The following is a 23,078-nucleotide window of genomic DNA, read 5'->3' on the forward strand; positions in this document are numbered from 1 at the left end:
TACTCTCTAATCCAGGCAGCATCCTGGTAAATATCCTCTGCACCCTTTCCAACACCTCCACATCCTTCCTATAATGCGGCGACCAGAACTGGACACAGTAGTCCAAGTGTGGTCTAACCAGAGTTTTGTAGAGCTGCATCATTACTTCGCGGCTCTTAAACTCAATCCCACGATTTATGAAAGCTAACATCCCATAAGCTTTCTTAACTACCCTATCTACCTGTGAGGCGATTTTCAGTGATCTGTGGATACAAACCCCCAGATCCCTCTGCTCCTCTACACTGCCCAGAATCGTGTCATTTACCTAGTACTCCGCCTTGGGGTTTGTCCTTCCAAAGTGTACCACCTCACACTTCTCTGGATTGAACTCCATCTGCCACTTGTCAGCCCAGCTCTGCATCCTATCAATATCCCTCTGTAAGCTTCGACAGCCCTCCACACTATCCACAACACCACCGATCTTTGTGTCATCTGCAAACTTGCTAACCCAGCCTTCCACCCCCTCATCTAAGTCATTAATAAAGATCACAAAAAGTAGAGGTCCCAGAACTGATCCCTGTGGGACACCACTAGTCACAGCCTTCCAATCCGAATGCACCTCTTCCACCACAACCCTCTGCTTTCTACAGGCAAGCTAATTCTGAATCCACACGGCCAAGCCTCCCTGGATCCCTTGACCTCTGACCTTCTGAAGAAGCCTACCATGCGGAAGCTTGTCAAACACCTTACTAAAATACATGTAAACCACATGCACCGCACTACCCTCATCAATCTTCCTGGTCACCTCCTCAAAGAACCCTATCAGGCTTGTGAGGCCAGATCTTCCCTTCACAAAGCCATGCTGGCTGTCCCTAATCAGTCAATGATTCTCTAAATGCTCATAGATCCTACCTCTTAGAATCCTTTCTAACAGTTTACCCACCACAGACGTAAGGCTCACTGGTCTGTAATTCCCTGGACTATCCCTACTACCTTTTTTGAATAAGGGGACAACATTTGCCACCCTCCAATCCTCCGGTACCATCCCCGTGGACAACGAGGACTCAAAAGTCCTAACCAACAGTTCAGCAATCTTCACCCTCACCTCACGAAGCAGCCTGGGGAATATTCCATCAGGCCCCGGGGACTTATCTGTTCTAATATTTTCTAACAACTCCAACACATCCTCTCTCTTGATATCTACATACTCTAGAACATTACCCTTACCAACACTGTCCTGAGCATAATCAAGGCCCCTCTCCTTGGTGAATACTGAGAACCTCACCCACTTCCACAGCTTCCAGGCACATCCTCCCACCTTTGTCTTTAATTGGTCCTACCTTTACTCTGGCCATCCTTCTGCTCTTCACGTACTAGAAAAAAGCCTTGGGATTCTCCTTAACTCTACTCACCAAAGCCTTTTCATGTCCCCTTCTTGCTGTCCTCAACCCCTTCTTAAGTTCCTTCCTTGCTGCTCTATATTCCTCACAAGCCCTGTCTGATCCTTGCTGCTTACACCTTAGGTATGCTGCCGCCTTCTTCCTAACTAGTTGTTCCACCTCTCTCGTCACCCACTGTTCCTTCACCCTGCCATTTCTTCCCTGCCTCACCGGGACAAATTTATCCCTAACATCCTGCAAAAGATCCCTGAACATCGACCACATCTCTATAGTATATTTCCCTCCAAAAATGTCATCCCAATTTACACTCCCAAGTTCTCTCCTTATAGCCTCATAATTCACCTTTCCCCAATTAAATATCTTCCCATCCTCTTTGCTCCTATCCCTGTCCATGACAATTCTAAAGGTTATGGAGCAATGGTCACTGTCCCCCAAATGCTCACCCACCGAGAGATCTGTCACCTGACCCGGTTCGTTACCCAAAACTAGATCTAATATGGCATTCCCTCTAGTCGGCCTGTCGACATACTGCATCAGGAATCTGTCCTGGACACAGTTAACAAACTCCGCCCTGTCTAAACCTTTGGCACTATGTAGGTGCCAATCAATATTTGGGAAGTTGAAGTCTCCCATTATAATAACCCTGTTATTTTCGCATCTTTCCAATCTCCCAATCTGCTCCTTAGTATCCCTACTGCTACCGGGAGGCCTATAGAATATTCCCAGGAAGGTAATTACTCCTTTCTTATTCCTAACTTCCACCCATATTGACTGTAGAGAGGATCCTTCTACATTGTCTACCCTTTCTGCAGCTGTAACATTTAGGCCTTGGTTTTCCAAATACTCATAAATCCTATCCCCAGGAATCCTCTCCAATAGTTTCCCTACCACCATCTGTGGTTTCCAGGATTATCTCCATTTTCCTTCTTGAATAACAGAACTACATTAGCTACTCACCAGTCCTCTGGGGCCACTTGTGGCTGGAGAGGACACGAAGATCTTGGTCAAGGCCCCAACAATTTCAAATCTTGCCTCTTTTAATAATCTGGAGTATATCCCATCAAGCCCTGGGGACTTTTCCACCTTGATGCTCTTTAAGAGACCCAACACTACCTCCTACTTTATCTCAAAATGCCCAAGCATATTAGCTCCTTCTCCATGGGAAATACCAACGCAAAGTACTCATTTAGGACCTCTCCCACATCTTCCACTTCCAAGCACATGTTCCCTCCTTTATCCATGAGTGGTCCTACCCTCTCCCTAGTTATCCTCTTGCTCTTGATGTATGTATAGAATGCCTTTGGATTATCCTTAATCCTACTTGCCGAGGACTTTTCATGGCCCTTCCTGGCTCTCCTAATTCATTCCTTGAGATTTTTCTGGCTTCTTTATAATCCTCAAGGGCTTCGTTTGATTGTAGCTTCCTCAACCTTGCAAACACTTCCTTTTATCTTGACTAAATTCACCGCCTCTCAACACCTGAGGTTCCTATACCTTGCCATCCTTCCTTACTGGAACATACCTGTCCTGTACTCTGTAGTTGGTCTTTAAACACCCTCCACATTGTCAGATATGAACAATCACCTGATATTTTCTATGTAGCACTACCAGTGCAGTCAAGCCTTGACTTTTAGATGACCCGTCATTCTCATTATGGACTGTTGGTTTTGTGCTGTGTGGGACCGGGCACTTCCCTTCACTGCACCTGCACCAGCCCTTAAGCACCCACGTGCTGTATTCTTCACTTGTTGAAATGTACTTTGGTTCCTAATACATTGAAAATAATATCCTAATTTAACCCCCTTCCAACTCCTGTCCTTCCCCTTTACAAACATGGTATCATGTTACAGGAACTTGCTTCTGTTTTTCTCTTGCCCTTTTCCAAATTATCAGTGGTGACCCTTGGCAGTTCTTAGTGGTAAATGTGGAGTTCCCTCACTTCCAAAAACCGATGTATGCAGGGAACTGAAGGCTAACTTCATGCCATTCCATTGAAACTTTGGCACAGGGGGCAACCTTGCTCTCACTCACACACCTGCCCTTTGCTGACAAAGCCGCATGTGTCCTATTTCAGTTTGCCCACACTTCCTGTACTCAAGTTTTCCTTCAAAGTTAATTTTGATTGATTTTGTCATTATGGCAGTGCATTTCAAATCGTAAGAAAATTTTACTTGTGACCATTTCTCCAAACTTCCTTTGAAGCTGATGTTAAACTCCAGACCACTTACTGAGCACTTGCAGATTTTTAAGTCGTTAGACAACTCGGGGGGAGGGGGTTCTATGTTGGGTAGCTGGGGCACACAAAAGCTGGTCCATTGCTGTCAGGACTTTGCTTTCATTGTAATAACTGGGAGGTGTTCCAGGTGTATTTAACTGGACCTAACAGAGAAAATAAAGAGCAGGGAGAGGAGAGCGAGTCATGGAATTTTTACTGCACAGGAGGCCATTTGCTCACTGTCCATGCTGCCAGATTTGGAGATAATTAGGTCAACCCCTATTTCCCACCTCTTGCAGATTCCAACTTATCCAGGTACAAATGAGATGAGGATTTCAGGTAATGAGGTAGCTCCCATTACTCTTGAGCTGAAATTTATTAATTTCAAAAGGTTCTGCCTCCTTTTTTTTACTAGTCTGTGACAAGGAAAATGGATCCTACCTGTGCACTGAGACAGGAGTTTTTATACCTCCATTAATTCTGTCCTCGGTCACAAAAAAAAGCATCAGTTTATTAATCTCTCTTTCGCAACAATAATTTTCCAGCTTTGGCAACTTCTTTAAATGTTGTTAGCATCCTCTCTAGTGCTATCCCTTCGTTCCAAGTGAGCTGACGGCAACCGTACATGGTACTGTAGTTCTGGTCTAACGAGTATTTTATACTGTGGAGTCCTGATGCAGGATTTCGACCCAAAATGTCGACAGTCCCTCTTCCCCCACTCCCCTCCCCCAAAGATGCTGCTCAACTCACTGAATTCCTCCAGCAGATTGTTTGTTGCTCTGGTGGTTTGTGCAGTTCCAGCATGATTTGAAGCCATGCGCTCCAGGATCACCCAGACTGAGCTTCAGGTCAAACACCCTTTATCAGAACTGGGAAGTAAACAACAGAAGCTTGTTAAGCTTCAGGGAGGGTAGGGGAAGAGGATGTCTCTGATAGGGTAAAACCAGGATGACCACGGGGATAAACTGTAAACAAGGTTATCAGGTCAGTGAGTCGCAAAACACTCTGGATGCACTTTACAAATTCCTCCCCATCCAAGCCCTTTGCACTCGGGCATTCATAGAAACATAGAAAACCTACAGGTCCCTTAGGCCAACAAAGCTGTGCCGAACATGTCCCTACTTTAGAAATTACTAGGCTTACCCATAGCCCTCTATTTTTCTCAGCTCCATGTACCTATCTAACAGTCTTTTAAAAGACCATGTCGTATCCACCTCCACCACCGTTTCCAGCAGCCCATTCCGAGCACTCACCACTCTCTGAGTAAAAAAACTTACCCCTGACATCTCCTCTGTAGCTACTCCCCAGCACCTTAAACCTGTGTCCTCTTGTGGCCACCATTTCAGCCTTGGGGAAAAGCCTCCGACTATCCACCCAATCAATGCCTCTCATCATCTTGTATATCTCTATCAGGTCTCCCTCATCCTCCGTCGCTCCAAGGAGAAAAGGCCGAGTTCCCTTAACCTGCTTTCATAAGGCATGCTCCGTATTCCCCGTCAACTTCTGGGAAGTTAAAATCTGCCACGATAACCCCATTGCACTTGCACCTTTCTGCAATTTGTCTGTATATCTAAAATAAAAACAGAAAATGCTGGAAATGTTCAGCAGGTCTGGCTGTATCTGTGGGAAGGTTAAAGACCTTTCATCAGAACTGGGGGAGACTGAGGGAGGAGGGATGTAAACAGAGTCATCTGGTCAGTGAGTGAATGGGAGCAGATGAAGAGTGAGAATAGAGACAAAATGTGTAGGAGTGGTGAAATGCTGAGTAGCTCTGGCATTATTTGTTTGTTTAGATTTTCAGCATCTTCAGTTTTTTGGATTTTGTCTACATATCTGCTCCTCTATCAGCTCCTGACTACTTGGGGGTGGGGTGGGGTGCGGGGATGAGGGAGCATGGTGCTGTAATATAACCCCTGCAGAGCGATAACTCTGCCCATATGGCCTCCTTGGAAGAGCTTTCCGAGGCATCCTCCCTGAGTACTGCAGTGATGTTCTTCCTATTCAATATGACGATGCTCACACTTATCACGCCTGAAACTTGAACACCCTGAAATTTTGAGCTGCCGGTGCTGACCTCCTTTCAACCCTGTTTCTGTGATTGCAATGATATCATATTTTCATGTGCTGATTAACAGTCTAAGTTCATCAGTCTTACAAGTAGCAGTTTCACTTTTCTCAGCCATGCTGATGCTGTGTTCTGGCACTGAGATCTAAGAATAGACCAGAGGCTCTGGACATTAAGGCTGGGAAAGAATGGGTGACATTCTAAAGAAAATACTGTAGATAATTGAGAAAGAAATTGACAAAATTGTTTGAAAGTAGGAAAATAAATGGAAGGTTCAAATTGTAAGGTAAATTGAAGAGGGATGTTATGAAAATTGCCTTCAGGTGCTTGTGAAGGGAAAGCCCTGTGACCATTTCAAGTCACCACCATCAATTTCTGAGTCAGCAGAAGGATCCAAGTACAATGAAAGTACTTGAAAAGTAACTAGGGACTGCCACGAGCATTTTGGGACTGTCTGAGGCTCTTTTTAACAAAAAAGGCATGTCCCCCTCATTCTGTTCCTCAATTCATCACTCCATTCTGTAGGTCATTTCTTTTTTCTTCCTTTCTTTTCCAGTTAGCCAGTGACTATGGAATTAAATTCATGGAAACCAGTGCAAAAGCAAACATAAATGTTGAGAATGTAAGTACTGATTATTGTCTGGTCATTTCCTATCCTTTGTATATTGTGCTTTTAATAGAAAACATCTTCTATTGTTGGAAAGATGAACACTGGTCCAGTAATTATTAAATTTCCAAAGTTTAGTAACCTCATGGCCAGTTTGCCCAGCCATAAACAGACAATGCACACAAGCAGAGTAACAAATACATCGAATACTTCGTGCAGTTCTGGTCACCACACCAAAGGACGGATAGGATGAAGCCAAAGAGCTTTGAGAAGAGATTCACAAGGATGTTGCTGAGACTGGAGAGCTTGAGCTGTAAGGAGAGATTGGATCAGCTGGGACTGTTTTCCCTGGAGTGAAGTTGACTAAGGAGTGACCTTATAAGGTGCATAAAATCATGAGGGGCTTGGATGAGGTGGGTTGTCAGTCTTTTTCCCAGTGTAGTGGTCTAAAATGAGAGGGTATAGATTTAAGGGGAAATTTTTAAAGGAGATCTAAGGGGCAAGTTTTTCACACAGAGGGTGTTGGGTGTGTGGCGCGAGCTGCCAGAGGAAGTGGTAGAGGCAGGTACAATTACAATGTTGAAAAGACATTTGGGCAGGTACTTGGAAAGGTTTAGAACAATATTGGGCCAACACAGGCAAATGAGACTAGTTCGGGAGGGCACGTTGGTAAGCCTGGAGGAATCAGAATCAGGTTTATTATCACTGACGTGTCATGAAATTTGTTGTTTTGTGGCAGCAGTGCAGCGCAAGACATAGAGACATAAAAATGAATACAAGTTACAAAAATAATACAAAAGAGGAATAATGAGGTCGTGTTCATGGACCATTCAGAAATCTGATGGCGGAGGGGGAGAAGCTGTTCCTGAAACATGGAGTGTGGGTCTTCAGGCTCCTGTACCTCCTCCCCAATGGCAGTAATGTGAAGAGGGCATGTCCTGGGTGGTGAGGGTCCTTAATGATGGATGCTGCCACCTTTAGAGGCCTCTTGACAAATTTCCTCGATGGTGGGGAGGGTTGTGCCTGTGATGGAGCTGGCTGAGTCTACAACCCTCTGCAGCTTCTTTCGATCCTGCACATTGGAGCCTCACCAGGTGGTGATGCAACCAGTCAGAATGCTGTCCACCGTACATCTGTAGAAATTTGCAAGTCTTTGGTGACATACGGAATCTCGACCTCCTAATGAAGTAGAGCTGCTGGCATGCCTTCTTCATGATTGCATCAATATGTTGGGCTCAAGATAGATCCTCTGAGATGTTGACACCCAGGAACTTGAAGCTGCTCACCCTTTTCACCGCTGACCCCTAAACAAGAACTGGTGTGTGTTCTCCTGAGTTCCCCTTCCTGAAGTCCACAATCAATTCCTTGGTCTTGCTGACGTTGAGTGCAAAGTTGTTGTTGCGACACCACTCAACCAGCCGATCTATCTCACTCATGTACACCTCCTCATGGCCATCTGAGATTCTGACAACAGTGGTGTCATCGGCGAACTTACAGATGGCGTTTGAGTTGTGCCTAGCCACACAGTCATGAGTGTAGAGAGAGCAGAGCAGTGGGCTAAGCACGCATCCTTGAGGTGAGCCTATGTTGATTGTCAGCGAGGAGGAGATGTTCGTTGGGCTGAAGGACCTGTTTATGTACTCTACAACTGAGTAGTTGGATTGGCTGTGGCTTGCCCACTCTCCTGTTCCTCTCCTATTCCTTTTGTCTTCGGCACTCTTGCAAGTCTGGAGTGGGCAATTTGCCTCGGGCATCTTCCAAGACTGTCAAATGCTGTGACCTTTGTCCTTTTGGCTTAGAACTTGCTCTGCGACTGTAAAATGGGTGCTATCAGTTTTTTCTCAGATTTGGTTTCACAGTGAACAGTGGGGCCCTGGGGAGTGCTGTGGAACAGAGAAACCTAGGAGTACAAGTAAATGGTTCCCTGAAAGTGGCGTCACAGGTAGACAGAAGCTTCATCGGTCAAGGCATTGAGTACTCACGTTAAGACATTGTGTTGCAGTTGTGGAGACGTTGGAGAGTTATGTTCAGTTTTGGTCACCCTGTTATAGGAATGATGATATTAAGCAGGAAAGAGTACAGAGAAGATTTATAAGAATGTTGCCAGGAATCGAGACAGAATTATAGGGATTGGGCAGGCTAGGAGTTTATTCCTTGGAACATAGGAGACTGAGAATTGATCTTAGAGGTGTATAAAATCATGAGGGGCATAGATAGGGTGAATACATACAGAGGAAAGGAATCAAAAACTAGAGGGCATGGGTTTAAGGTGAGGGGAAAGATTTAAAAGGGACATGAGCAACTTCTTCACGCAGAGGGTTGTGTGTATCTGGAATGAGCTGCCAGAGAAAGTCATTCAGGTGCGTACAATAACGACATTTGGACAGGTACGTGGGTAGGAAATGTTTGGAGGGATGAGAGGCCAGATCTCTGAGGCCAGTGTGTGTGTCTCTCTCTGAGGCCTGTGTGTGTGTCTCTCTCCCCACCCCCCTATCTCCCCACCCCCCCAGACCAGTGACTTGCAGTGACCCCAGAGGATCAGCTTGTACAAACTCTGCAGTACCAGAGCCTACCCGTGTGTTGCACTCTTTGATTTGCTGTTCTTCTGAACAGAGGATTAACCATTCTGATGTTTACTATTTCAGGCATTTTTTACTCTCGCCAGAGATATAAAAACAAAAATGGACAAGAAGCTGGTGAGTGTCCTTTACTTCCTGTGTCTTCCATCGTGTTTCCCTTCTCCTGTGCTCGTTGCCCAGAATAAGTGCAGCGTGCAGTTGACAAAGGGGCTGCTTGTGGTGAGTTGGTAATTGGACATGAAAACTATGGTCTGCACCCGTGAGTCCTGCTGAATGGGAGTTGATGTATGGAGTTCTGCATGTGCTCATTGTCATGAGTAATATGCACACCAGCACTTGTACAGTGCCTTCAGTATTGTAAATCATCCCAAGGGGCTTTGCCGGGAGAGAACTCTGACATGGCCTTGCGTTTCCCTCACTAGTATTGTTATCAAGTCTTGGAATGATGACTGAGGAATGTGAAGGACATGCAGGGAAGGGCAGCATTCCCCACCTGGTGAAGCTACAACACAAGACTACACACGTGCAATCGACTGAGCAACCCTGGAAGCAAAGGTAGCACTGTAGTTCTGACCAGTCCAGACAAGATGCTGGTGAATCATCTAAATGGCTAATATGAGGATCAATTGCATCCTGAGTGGTGATGGCCCGGCTTGTAGGTGCCAAAGACCGGGCTGAAGCATTTCCAAGCACAATCATCAGACCAGAAATGTCAATTCTTGACCCATCGTTACCTCTGAGATCTGCACCATTTAAAAAAAGCCAACCTTCAGCCAATTTGATTCTTTCTATGGGATATCAAGAAATGGCTGCAGAACAAGATGTCCTGGCTGTGATACAGAAGACTTGAATTTGCTGCACCTCTAGTGAAGGAGTTGTCTGTGCAATTCCAACAGTGCTGTCCACTTGCCAGTATGAAATATCGCCTGTCCTGTTCAAAACACTGGGCAAATCCAAACCCGGCTGCCTGCTGATGACTCAAAATATTCTGACTACACAGTGAAGTGGTGAAGGTGTGAGCTATCTCATGGCACAGTCACAATAACCTGCTCACTGATGTCTATTATGGTTTTGCCCAGATCACTTGGCTTCAGGTTCCACCAGAACATGGTCCATAGAGCTACAGCAGGGGTGAAGTGCCAGTGACTGCCTTTGACATCAAGACAGCATTTAACCTTTGTGTAACATCAAGGGGCCCTGATAAAACTGAAGTCAGTGAGCATGAGTGGAAAACGCTACAATGATTGACGTTGTGCCCGGCACAAAGGAAAATGTTGTGGTTGAAGGTCAGTCAGCCTGGCCCTAGGACATTACTGCAGGAGTTCCTCATGGTGGTGTCTGAGACCCAACAATCTTCAGCTACTTCATCAATGACTTTCCTCCATTGTGACAATAGCGGGGATGTTCATCGATAGCAAAATGTTCAATTTCACTCTCAGTTCCTCAGCAAATCAGGCTCTAACAACACTCATAAAGCTCAACACCATTTGGGATGCAGCAGCCCGCTGGTGTGACCACCATCAACCACGCTGTACGATTCCTTCAACCACAGGTGCAATGACTGAGGAGAGCACCATCTACAAATACATTGCAGTTACTGTGCTGGGCTACTCCAACAGCACCTCTCAAATTCATGACTGAGCACCAAAGAATCGCAGTAAAAAGATTTCCTTCTGAGTCGTAAACCACCCTGACTTGGAAACGCATCACCAGTCCTCCATAGTCACTGTATAAATCACAAACTCCCTCCCTAAAGGCACTCTGGGGGAACCTGCTGCAGCTCAGGAAGGTGGACAGCACCTCTTCAAAGGCCATGGAGGATGCACGATAAGTTCTGCCAGTGAATGGAAAATCCTGTTGACTCAGTCAGAAAGGCAGTTGGCCAAAGGTTTAGTGAGGTTGAGCTTAAGGAGCCATAAAGAGTGAAAGAGAATCAGTAGGGCAGGAAGGTCAGTGAAATCCGGAGCAGAGAGGGAGACTGAGAGCCCTGAACCTCTCCAGGGGGCAGCCACTGGAGTTTTCAGTTCTGGGCAGGCACTTGTGCTGGCTCCGTGCAGTGCCATTCGTTGTGAAGGGTCTCGTCCTCTGCAGTCCTGTCAGACGCTCAGCTGATATCCCGTGCACAAGTTTCCCCTGCGTGCACCAGGCCTGCTGGAACACGTTAAAAGAAGGTCACTAACAGCAAAGCAAAGTGCCCAAAAGTACAGGGCTGCCAGGTGGCGATGCTTGGTTTCCACGGTTACTGATTGCTATGCAATCGGTTACTCCTTCCCCATTTCCCCTATCATTGTCCTTCACTCACACGTGACTGGCAGCCCCTCTGTCGCAGCGATTCTGAATTTTCTGCACCCTCGCCCCTCTGTCACAGTGACACCCCCCCCCCACTCAGCTCTGATTCGTTGATCTTCTTCCCCCTGCAGTGGCGAGAAGACCTGCTCCACCACACATGGAACATAAAGCCACCTCTTCCCTCTCAGTGCCCAAACTGCCAGGTCTGACCCCCAGGCCCAGCTGTAGCACCCCTGGCCAGGACCACCAAAGGTACAGGTACCAATGATGGGGCCCAGGCAGTGAATGCCAGGAGAGGCCCAGTGGTGCAGGGAGAGGGTTTGTAACGGTTAGGAGGGTACAGACACCAGGAGCGATGTGGCCGCAGTGTTTCATACTCAATGAGTTATTGAGTTCAGGGCTGATGAGAGAGAGGTGCTGGTTTGAGTTGGGATGTGACCCGCCCTGAGATGAGTTTTTTAAATAATTGCCTTAAAAGCTAAGTTTGGTGGTTTGACAGGGTGTGATGTGACTGTGTTGGCTAAACTTTGTTTCTTTTTGTGTAGGAGGGTAACAGCCCACAAGGAAGCACCCAAGGGGTGCGAATCACCTCAGAACAGAAAAAGAGCAGCTTCTTTCGTTGTCTCCTCCTGTGACGAACTCTGCCTTTGGAAATGTCCAAGCACTTGCTGACTTGAGTTGAAATGTGCACATGCTGTGCTTTTGCTGTACAGATGGACACTTCCTTCGGACAAGCCCTGTTGTGCTGACAAACACTTGCAGTGATCAAGCAGCTGAGGTTTTTGGCTTTTAGAACCTGTCCGATGATGATTACCTCAGTGCTGGAAATATGCACATCAGAATCTTCTGATGGGAATCCCTCCATTTTACTGATTTCCAATCTGTTGGGGTGCAATTGTGTGGAATTCTAGCAATCCTACTTCCTCTGATTTTCTTTTCTCCCCCTTCTGCTTTTCCTGTTTTGTTTCTCCCCACCGACCTTGTGTTGTGGAGATGCTTTCAGCATTGGAGTCTTTTCCTGTTCCAGCAGCCCAGTGATCTCGTTGTGCAATAAGGAGCTGCTGCTGTTGTTGCTTTACGTGTGACTCTCCTTATACATTGCTGTTTCTGCAAGGGCTTTGTTTGCTTTCTGCCAGTGTATCATGTTTGTATCTGGGTGGATGTGGTGATCCTGAGAAGGATAGAGTAGCCCAGATGTCAGTTTTTAGACCTAGAGCCAGGGATATCTGTCCCCTTTGGTGCTGAAAACTGCTCAGTTGATTACTCCCCATCCCACATCAATGAATTCTCAGCCTTGTTGTTTTTCCTGCGTTTAGTCTCTCAGCATTACACCGTGTGTTGGAGCCACTGACCACATGCTGCAACAGTGTCATTGTGGCTGTTGCATCTGACAGGTTTAGCTGAGTGTTGCTAGTGGACAATTTGTCTTGAATCACTGGACAAAAACTGGATCTCGGATAGACTTTTTCTTTGAAATGTTTACTGTGGCAGTGCTACACATCGACACCACTCTGTGTTTCCATGGGTTTAGAGGCAAATAGCCAGAAATCAACCAAAACCAACGTTTCCAAATAACGACTGCCTGGATCCATGGTGTTGTGATGTTATCTCTGCAAGCGGCACCAATTATTTCAGGTTAGATATCTCAAGGACCAGAGCACAGGAGGGAGGGGTATGGGGAGGGGGGAGAACATAGCAAAGGGGTTGACACCAAAGAGTTTAAGGGAACAGAAGCGAGGGAAAGATGGGTGGAGGATGGAAAGGGTGGGTGGGGGAGGGGCAGCATGGGATGAAACAAACCCCCACCACCACCCCCCCCCCACCCGTCCCAACCCCTAATTAGAGCTGAGGTGCATCAGCCATTCATCCTATCGTAGCCTTATTCATCAGCCATCACTTGGTTTCATCACTGCTCAACTGATGGAGTCTTGCTGAACTATTTTGTGAAAAATACTTGACGCTGATGCTTAAAGCCACAGGTCAGCACAGTTGCTGCCCCGTGGTTGCAAGAAATAGACCAGCACTGAGTGGTTCTTAGTTCACGGGCTGCAAGTGTAAGCAGTTTAGCAGATTAGAGGGTTAATGCACTGTGGGCGGGTCCTATTAATAAAATTCATGCATAATTCTGGAACCTGAGTAGTGACATAGTAAAATTCTCTCAGGGAGATGAATTGCACTTTCAGTTGAAGAGCTGTCAACTTTGTAATGTTTGAATGTGGAACATGAGACTTGTGATAAGGGGTGTACCCGGTGGTTTGTCTCTTGTCTGTTGTGCTATAAATCCCCATGCCAGGCTGTTGTAACAAACACTGTATAAATTGGTCAGTAAGTCATACCAGGATTTACTGATAAGACCATTGTTATAGGCCTTTTAGGGTATGGAAATGTTTTGGTTCCTTCAAGACCAGCGAGTAGCTGTGAAGCTGATAATTTTAGTTATCTTTAGTTTCTGGAATATTATGTAGAAAAGCAGTGAGGGCAACAGTTTCTCTTCTGACCAACATTCCTACATCACCCCCTCCCCATCCCACTCTCACCCGTTCCACCACGAGCATTGATCGAGGAGGTGAGCGTATCTGTGTCACATCTCCATGACCAAAGTGGAAACCCACAAAGTGAAGGGTAAGTGGATATTCGGAGCCCTCGAACAAAGTACCTGTTCTTGAGTGTTGAAGGTTAAAGACCTGCACTGTTGGTGGTTAAGGCTATCATGCAGGATGGAACAAAGCTGGCCAAGCATTGATCATGCACAGGTGGTTATCTACAGTGATAACTGCATCTCAGTAGGTTGGTTTAACAGGTGCTGCATTTGGTCAAACCAGAATATCCTTTGCTTTTGAAGTTTACTGAGCAGTTTGTGTAGTTCAATGAATGAAGGAGTGAAGGTGTGCACCCTTAATCTTAAACAGAGAAGCTATGCTATTATTAAAAAGCTGGCCTTGTGCAAATCATGTCACCTGTCTGGATGTCTAGACTGATTACCTCACAGAAGTTTCTGCCTGGGCATTGCTACCTGTCCCCTTCCACCCGGTCAGGAATAGACTGACATTAGTAGATGTGCTCTTCAGTTTTCCTGTTCTAAATCATGAGTACTGGAGCCAAATGTAACTGTCTTGTGAGTAATGTGAATGAGTTCATTCTCTGGGTCACTGGGTTGGGGGGTGAGGGTGGTGGTGGAGAGAGAGAGATTACACTCTCAAGCTGCAGGCTGTTGCTGCCCAATGATTTGCAAATGAGCCTCTTCTGTCACAATTGCATTCTTTGTATGTGCCCTGATCATTCAAATCGTTTCTCATTCCTAGTCAACAGCCACTGATTTATTCACTTCCTGGATGTGAGCTGTAGTTTTCAGGCTGGAAGTGGCCACATTCTCTGGACCCCATCCATCTCACTATCTAAATTATCCTGTTCTGTCAAATTTATTTTTGTTTCAAGTTGTTAAAAAGTTTAATTTTGCGTCATGTCATTTTCCCTCATATATATATATATATATATATATATATATATACACACAAACACACACACACAAGTCCTGTCATTACTTCATGATGAAAGTTCCTTGTAACTTGCTTTGATCATCCAGTATGACTGTGGTATTGTAATGGTTATTCGATTAACAGTCTGCTCAATCCCACTATAATAATACAAATCTGTTGTACTGTTGGTGTCACCTCACAGCTGCAACTGGAATCTGATGTGCCATCCAGTCTCAATTATTTAAGTGGGCTTTAATTATGTCAAGAAGCAGACCCGGAGTTGTTCAACTGACTATCCTGAGCCATGCTTCTGAGATAACCCCCCTGCAAGACCAGAGTTCTCATAATGTTTCACTTCATTTAAAGCTAATAACGTCTTTCAATGCTTTAAAAGGAACAGGTAGCAGTAAAGAAATATATCTTATAGGTGAAAATGGTTCAAATATCAAAATCAGTTTGAATTTGCTCCTTGTTGCTCATAGTAGTGGCCTTACTGATGGGTGATATTGCTGCCACTGTCCAAGAAGCAGGATGGATTGTCGCCTGGATAGCTGCAGCACCTTGCTTGTTGACGCTTTATTACTTTTAGTTGTATCTTGAAAGCCATTAAACTAGATTAAGTTGCTTGCTGGGAAGTACACACCCAATGAAATGAATCAGGCAGATCTATCCCATCAGTAAAGTAGTAACTAGTGTTAAATGGCCATTCTATTCATTAAATGGAATTCTGTCCTGCCAGCAGAGATGAGCTGTTAATGTCAGTGTTTCTGTAGGGTCAGATTTCCACAGGAAACCTCCCTCTAGTGCCCCAGGAAAATGGATAGTTTATAACAAGGGAGCTGTTTGAAACATGGTCCAGTCAGTGCTGTGTGGTTACTTCAGCTGCAACCTCTTGATAACAGGTGTGGAGCGCTCAGCTCCAGTATTCGTTCTAGTCTTCTGCATTTACAGGGCATCGTTCTGGCCTGATGGTGACACTGCTGAATGTGGTGCACAGGTCCCTGAGGTAAGGGAGTGTGTCATGCCGAGCACAGTATGACCTAACGGCGCAGTACAGAGCCTGTGGTTTTTAGTGTCCCCATTGTCAGTTTGAACAATTCCTGCTATAACAGTATTGTACAAAGAATGTGGGAGGAAAATGTTTTGTCTCCATTTCAGCCTCATTGACCCCTGTACATCCTTCAAACCATGTGCAAAAGCCTCCAGGATTCAATTGATTCAAAGGGATGGGGGCTGCATTGTTTCAGGTGACCATGTAAATAGCTTTACATAAAAAAGGACCTACTTTATAATTGTTCTGTATTTGCTGATGTTACTGGATTTATAGACACAAGTGGAGTTTTAAAGAGATTAAAATGTGAGTCTCAAAAAGCAAATTCTCTGATCTCTCACTGTGTTAGCATTTTTGATGTCCACTTTTTCAAGTCTTTGGACGTGCTGAGATCGAAACTATGGGAAGGGTACTCAGAAGTTGATGAGTTCTTGGCTCCTTGTGAAGGATTGATCTGAGATTTATGATCTGTCTGACGGGGAGTTATGCTTGAGTTTCTGTTGTCAAACTGTATCAGCCAGTTCAGATTAAATGAGTTGCTAAGACTACCAATATCCCACAGATCTGTTGCCAGTGAATCCCAGCTCTGAATACCAATCAAAATTCTAATTGGGACTTAAATTGAACAATTTCCAAATAATTTTGTTTTATTCTTAGATGAGATGTGTCAGTGGAAGGCCAACAAATAATATGTCCTCGACTTCCCTTCCCTGCGTTTATTGCAAAGGTAATTGCAGAGTGCAATGTGGAAGGGAGTTCCAGGACTTCGTGCCGACTGTGAATGGCAATATTGTTCCGAGTCAGAAGGAGGTGGAAGCGTTCCAGTGCACCTGCGGCATGTGACCATCAGTGGGAGACGACACTGGTTTGGTGGTCTGACTTGTTGCTGCAGTATGTTCTGTAGATGAGGCAAATCAACTAAGGTGTGACCATCGAGTGAAAAATTCAACCTTGCATTCTCTTTACATCTCTTTGTCACCACCTTGAACTTTCACCTTTTGGTCTTAGACACCTCTGAAATGGGGAAAAGTTTCTTGCGGTCTACCCTATCTATACTTATCATGATTTTGTGTACCTCAATCAGATCTTCCCTCACTGCTCCACTCCAAGGGAAACAAACCCCAGCCCATCCCATCTGTCCTAATAACTGAAAACGCTCCATCCCAGGCACCATCCTGGTGAACCTCCTCTGCCCCCTCTCCAGTGCACTAGTATCCTTCCTATGGTGTGGTGACCAGAACTGTACACAGTATTCCAGCTGTCACCTAACTAAAGTTTTATAAAGTTGTACCAAGACCTTGCTTTTATATTAAATGCCCTGGCTAATGAAGGCAAGCATCCCGTATACTGTCTTCATTGCCTATCTACCTATGCTGATACATTTAGGGATCTTTGAATTTGTACACCTAGGTCCCTTTTGTTAATCAACACTCCCCTATTCATTGTGTGTGCCCTACCCTTATTAAACCTTACATCAGCTCACTCTTATCAGGATTAAACTCCATCTGTCATTTTAAAACAAAATGGGATTAGTGTGTGATACAAAGAATCCAGGGACAGCATGTTCCTGTTAGGGTGAAGAGTAAACCTGACAAGTTTAGGGAAACCTGGCCGATGAGAAATTGAGGCGCTGGTCAGAAAAAAGGAAGCATACATGGGATTTAGGAGGTCGGGGATGAATGAATCCCTTGATGACTAAAAAGATAAAGAATACTCACTTGAGAGGGAAATCAGGAGGGCAAAGCGAGGGGATGAGATGCATCTGGCAGGTAAGGTTAAGGAAAATCCCAAGAAGTTCGAGAGATATTATTAAGAGTAAGAGGATGGTCAGGGAGAGATCAGCGGGGCCACCTATGTCTTGAGCCACAAGAGATGGGTGGGATTTTTAATGAATATTTCTCCTCTGTGTTTACTGAGGAGAAAATCATGGTTGCTCAAGGGAAGCTCGTGGAGATGTTTTTGAGAACATTCATGTTAGCAGGGAGGATGTATTTGCAGCCATACAACGCATTAAGGTAGATAAATCACCAGGGCCTGACTGAGTGCATCCTCGGACCTTGTGAGAGGTTAGAGGAGAAATTGCAGAGGTGCTTACGGAGATATTTGCTTCATTGTTAGTGACTGGTGAAGTTTTTGAAGACTGGAAGGTGGCTAATGTTGTTCAGTTGTTTAAGAAGGGTAGCAAGGACAAGCCAGGGAACTACAGGCCGGTCAGTCTGACGTCAGTGGTGGGGAAGTTGCTGGAGAGGTTTCTGAGGGACAGGATCTACCAGCATTTGGTTTATTGGTTTTTTTTATTATTATTGTCACATGTACCGAGGTACAATGGAAAACTTTGTTTTGCATGCCATCCACACAGATCATTTCATTACACCAGTGCATTGAGGTAGTACAAGGAAAAACAATAACAGAATGCCAAATAAAGTGTTACAGCTACAGAGGAAGTGCAGTGCAGGCAGACAATAAGGTGCAAGGTCAAGAGACCATCTTATCGTACTAGGGAACTGTTCACTAGTCTTATAACAGCGGGATAGAAGCTGTCCTTAAGCCTGGTGGTACGTGCTTTCAGGCTTTTGTACCTTCTGGCTGATGCGAGGGGGGAGAAGAGAGAATGTATGGGGTGGGTGGGGTCTCTGATTCTGCTGGCTGCTTTACTGAGACAGCAAGAAGTGTAGGCAGATTCCATGGAGGGGAGACTGATTTCCGTGATGTGCTGAGCTGTCTCTCCAACTCTGCAGTTTCTTACGTTCCTGTGCAGGGCAGTTGCCATACCAAGTCATGATGCATTTGGATAGGATGCTTTCTGCGGTGCATCAATAATAACCGGTGAGGGTGAAAGGGGACATGCTAAATTTCCCTAGCCTCCTGAGGAAGTGGTGCACTTTCTTGGCCAAGATACCTGTGGTTGGACCAGAACGAGCTATTGGTAATGAAGCTCTCGACCTCAGCACCAATGATGTAAACAGGAGCATGTCCCCCCTCCCCCGCCCCCACATCCTGAAGTCACTGACCAGCTCTTTTTTTTTTGCTGACATTGAAGGAAAGGTTGTCATGATACCATGTCATTAAGCTCTCTGTCTCCTTCCCATACCCTGACTCGTTGTTATTTGAGATACAGCCCACTATGGCGGTGTCATCTGCAAACTTGTAGATAGAGTTACAGCACAATCTGGCCACGCAGTCATAAGTATTGTCACGTACCAGCAACAACAGAAACACACTGAGTCATGTATGGGTGTTAGAAACTATTTTATTAATAACTACTTATGATAATAAGAAACTGAAAGTAAAAAGAATGTTGGAAGTAAATAATGTTAGATCTTAAACCTTAACCCCAGAAACTAAACTCTTCGTGTGTGTGTGTGTGTGTGTGTGTGTGGCAAATTCCCAAACTCCAAGTCCGGGAATAGTTCTCAAAGTTCAGTTCAGCAAGCCGTAAGGTGAAACGTGAGCAAAGGCTTCTTCAACAACCACCGTTGACTGAAGAGGAAATGTAGAGAGAAAATACAAAATCCAAATGTTCCACGATGGAACCCAAACGACACCTCAATCACTGATGATCTCCATTCCTTTGTTCTGAAGTATCTGCCATCCTGAAAGGCATTCGAGATGTGGCCGTCCACACAAATACCTGTTTCCTTCTACAGGTTAACGACAAAGTGGACTCCACTGGATTCTTCCAAAAATCCATACGTGGATTGTAGTGACAGGCACAGTTACTGTTTTTTATCCATCGATACAGAGACCAGCAGGCAGCCCTCCCCCTCCCCCCAAAAAGTCATCATGTCCTTATCTCCTGTTGTTGTAATCATGCCCCACGCGCACACACTACTGTGCTATGTCTTAAAGGGACATCCACCAATAGTAACCTAATCTGTAACAGTATATAGAGAGTAGAGTAAGGGGCTGAGGACGCAGCCTGGTGGGGCACCAGTGTTGAGGATAATCATGCCAGAGGTGTTGCTGCCTATCCTCACTGATTGTGGTCTGTTGGTCAGGAAGTAGAGGATCCAATTGCAAAGAGAGTTGCAATTGTTGACTCCCAGGTCTCAGATTTTGGTGATGAATTTGCTTGAAAGTACAGTACTGAAGGTGGAGCTGTGGTCAATAAACAATAGTCTAATGTAGGTGTCCCTACTGTCCAGATGCTCCAGAGAAGTGTAGGGCCAGGTAGATGGTGTCAGCTGTAGACCTGTTACAGTGGTAGGCGAACCGCAGTGGGTCGGGGTTGTCTGGGAGGCTGGAGTTAATGTGTGCCATGATCAGCCTCTTGAAGAACTTCATGATGGTGAATGTCAGAGCCAGTGGGCGGTAGTCATTCAGGCACATTCCCTTGTTTTTAGGTACCGGGATGATAGTGGTCTTAAAGCAGGTGGGAACCTCAGAAGAAGGGAGAGATTAAAAATGACTGCAGATACCCCCACCAGCTGATCTGCACAGTATCTAAGGACACGGCCAGGGACACCATCCAAGCGAGATGCTTTCCACAGATTCACTCTCCTGAAGGCTGATCTGACGTCTGCAATGGTGACTGTGGGTGCATCTTTGAACTCGCCTATTTCCTCAGACCAGCACTTTCTGTACCAGATACTAACACTTCAGTTTTGTTCATATGCAGGGAGAAGGAGCACAGGCTCCTGGTCTTATTTACCAGAGCGTGGACAGGGGGTGGTTTGGTCGGCATCTTTGGTTGTGTGGCAATGGTTGAAGGTGTTTGGACCACTGATGGGACAGGAGGTGTGCTGGTAGTATTTTGGTAACATTTTTGTCTATTTTGGATAGACAAAATCTGATTAGGAGTCGTCAACATTGCTTTCTATGTGGAAAGTTGTGCTTGACAAACTTTTTGAAGAGGTAACCAAGAGAGAAGATGAGGGTAGGGCAGTGGATGTTGTCTATTTGGACTTTAGCAAGGACTGCGACATGGTCCTGCATGGTGGGCTGGTCTGGGGTGAGGTCCCATGGAATCCAGGGAGAGCTGGTTAAGTGGATTCAAAATTGGCTCAGAGGTAGGAAGCAGAGGGTGGTGGCTGAAGGTTGTTTCAAGGAATGGAGGCCAGTGACTAGTGGTGTGCAGCAGGGGTTGGTGTTGGGACCCTTGTTATTTGTTATTTATATAAATGATTTGGATGCAAATGCAAATACACAAGGCTTGATCAGTAAGTTTGTGGATGACACAAAGTTGGGAGGTGTTGATAGTGAAGAAGGTTACCGTAGATTACAGGAGGATCTCGATCAGTTAGGGAAGTGGGCCGAGGAGTGGCAAATGGATTTCAATACAGGTAAGTGTGAGGTGATGCAATTTGCAAAATCAAACCAGCGTAGGACTAGGGAGTGTAATGGAATAGAGGGACCTAGGAGTAAATATGCATAGCTTATTGAAAGCAACATCACTGGTAGACAGGGTGGTGAAAAAGGCGTTTAGCACACTGGCCTTCATCAGTCAGGGCATTGAGTACAGGAGCTGGGACATTATGTAGCAGTTGTATAAGTCATTGGTGAGGCTGCACTTGGAGTACTGTGTATAGATTTGGTCACCCTGTTACAGGAAAGATGTGGTTAAACTGGAAAGAGTGCAGAGAAGATTTATGAGGATGTCGCTGGGACTTGAGGGCCTGAGTTATAGGGAGAGGTTGGCCAGGCTGGGACTTTATTTCTTGGAATGTAGGAGAATGTATGTGTTTAAAAATTGAGAAGCATAGATAAAGTGGACGGTAACAGTCTTTTCCCCAGGGGAGGGGAGACCAAAACTAGGGGACATAGGTTTAGGATGAGAGGGGAATGATTTAAAAGGGACCTGAGGGGCAACTTTTTCACCCAGAGTGTGGTGAGTACATGGAACAAGCAGGTACAACCACTGAGATAGGTACATGGAGGGGTGGGCTTAGAGGGATATGAGTCAAATGCAGGAAATTGGGACTAGCTAGGTGGGCACTGTGGTTGATCTGTGCTGTGTTGCTCTATGACTCAACCATGCAATACCTGGCCAGCTGGCGTTGGGTTATAAGGAGAGACCAGATGGGCTGGGGCATTTTTCCCCTGCAATAAAGGAGGCTGAGGGGTGACCTTGTAGAGGTTTTTAAATCATGAGGGGCATTGACTTGATGGATGGTCACCGTCTTTTTCCCAGAATTGGGGAGTCTTAAACTAGAGGGGTAGGTCCAAGAGGAAAGGGGAAAGATTTAAAGGGGACCTGAGGGGCAACTTTTTCACACACAGGAAGGCGGGTGTATGGAACGAGCTGCCAGAGGCTGTAGAGGCTGGTACAATTATATTTTTAAAAAAACATTTGGACGGGTCCGTGAATAGGAAAAGGTTTAGAGGGATATGGGCCAAATGCAATTAAATGGGACTACCTTGGATAGACATCTTGGTCAGTGTGGATGAGTTGGGCCGAAGAGTCTCTTTCCGTGCCATATAACTCTATGGGGAAAAATCACAATACAGAATGTTTTCTAGCAACACAACCCCCCTCCCCCCCCACCCCACCCCCCCAAGACAGCATGGAGGTCACCTGCAGTGAGATAACTATGAACCACTCCCTAAAACAAATCATGGATTACTATAGCAAACCATCTTTGCCAACCCAGTTACCAAGGCACTCAGATAGGAGAGGTTTCTCCTTTGCTGGTGTATCAACCTTCATCAATCGAGTCCCAGACCAGCATCGGTTGTGGCAGTGGTTACACGCTATAACCAACGAAGTCAGGCAGCACCACCAACAACAGTATATCCCTCCCCAAAGAGCTTAACGTATTCTATGTACATTGTGAACAGAAGTGAAATGGAATGTTACCACCCACCCAACAGCCTCCAATGTCCTTGTACCTTCAGTCCCTGTTGCAGACTTACAGATTCTCTTGGGATTTTATGTAACCCTGCCTTCCAGGTCTATCTCATACCCTCTTTTTGCTCTCCTGATCTCCCACTTGTGTACCCCTGCACTGCTGCCCCTGGACTCTATTACATTCTTAAAAGCCTCGCACTTGCCAGCCATCCCTTTTCCAGCAAACAGTCCCACCCAATCGACCACTGCGAGATCCCAGCTCATGCCTCCAAAATTGGCCCGGCCTCGGTTTAGGACCTTAACCTGTGCACCTGTCCTATCTTTCTCCATAACTATTTTAAAACTAATAGGATTATGGTCACTAGAGCCAAAGTGCTTCAGTCACTTGCCCTGCCTTTTTCCCCCAAGAGGAGTGTTGCACTGTTTGGTAGGACCCTCTATATTTTGATTAAGGAAACTTAGACACATTTAACAAATTCCATCCCGTCCAAACCCTGTGCACAATGAGTGATGCAGTCAATATTAGGGAAGTTAAATTCTCTCAATACTACCCTATCTGCAACCTGCACACCTGCCCCTCAAGTTGCCTATAATACAGTCCCCATCAGTATGGGACCCTTGTTTCCAAAT

At 45.6% G+C, this 23,078-nt stretch overlaps 1 protein-coding gene across 1 annotated transcript in view; it reads left to right on the top strand.

Annotated features, from left to right (window-relative positions):
* rab8a (RAB8A, member RAS oncogene family) overlaps window positions 1-15,986 on the top strand; it is a 33,845-nt gene extending 17,859 nt beyond the window's left edge. The window contains exons 6-8 of the mRNA XM_052038118.1: window positions 6,216-6,281; window positions 8,912-8,962; window positions 11,680-15,986. Of these exons, the coding sequence (XP_051894078.1) occupies window positions 6,216-6,281; window positions 8,912-8,962; window positions 11,680-11,769 (207 nt within the window). The 3' untranslated portion in view covers window positions 11,770-15,986. The remainder of the gene's footprint in view (window positions 1-6,215; window positions 6,282-8,911; window positions 8,963-11,679) is intronic.
* Window positions 15,987-23,078: the final 7,092 nt, after the last annotated feature.

This window comes from Pristis pectinata, chromosome 24, assembly GCF_009764475.1.
Source record: "Pristis pectinata isolate sPriPec2 chromosome 24, sPriPec2.1.pri, whole genome shotgun sequence".
NCBI lineage: Eukaryota > Metazoa > Chordata > Chondrichthyes > Rhinopristiformes > Pristidae > Pristis > Pristis pectinata.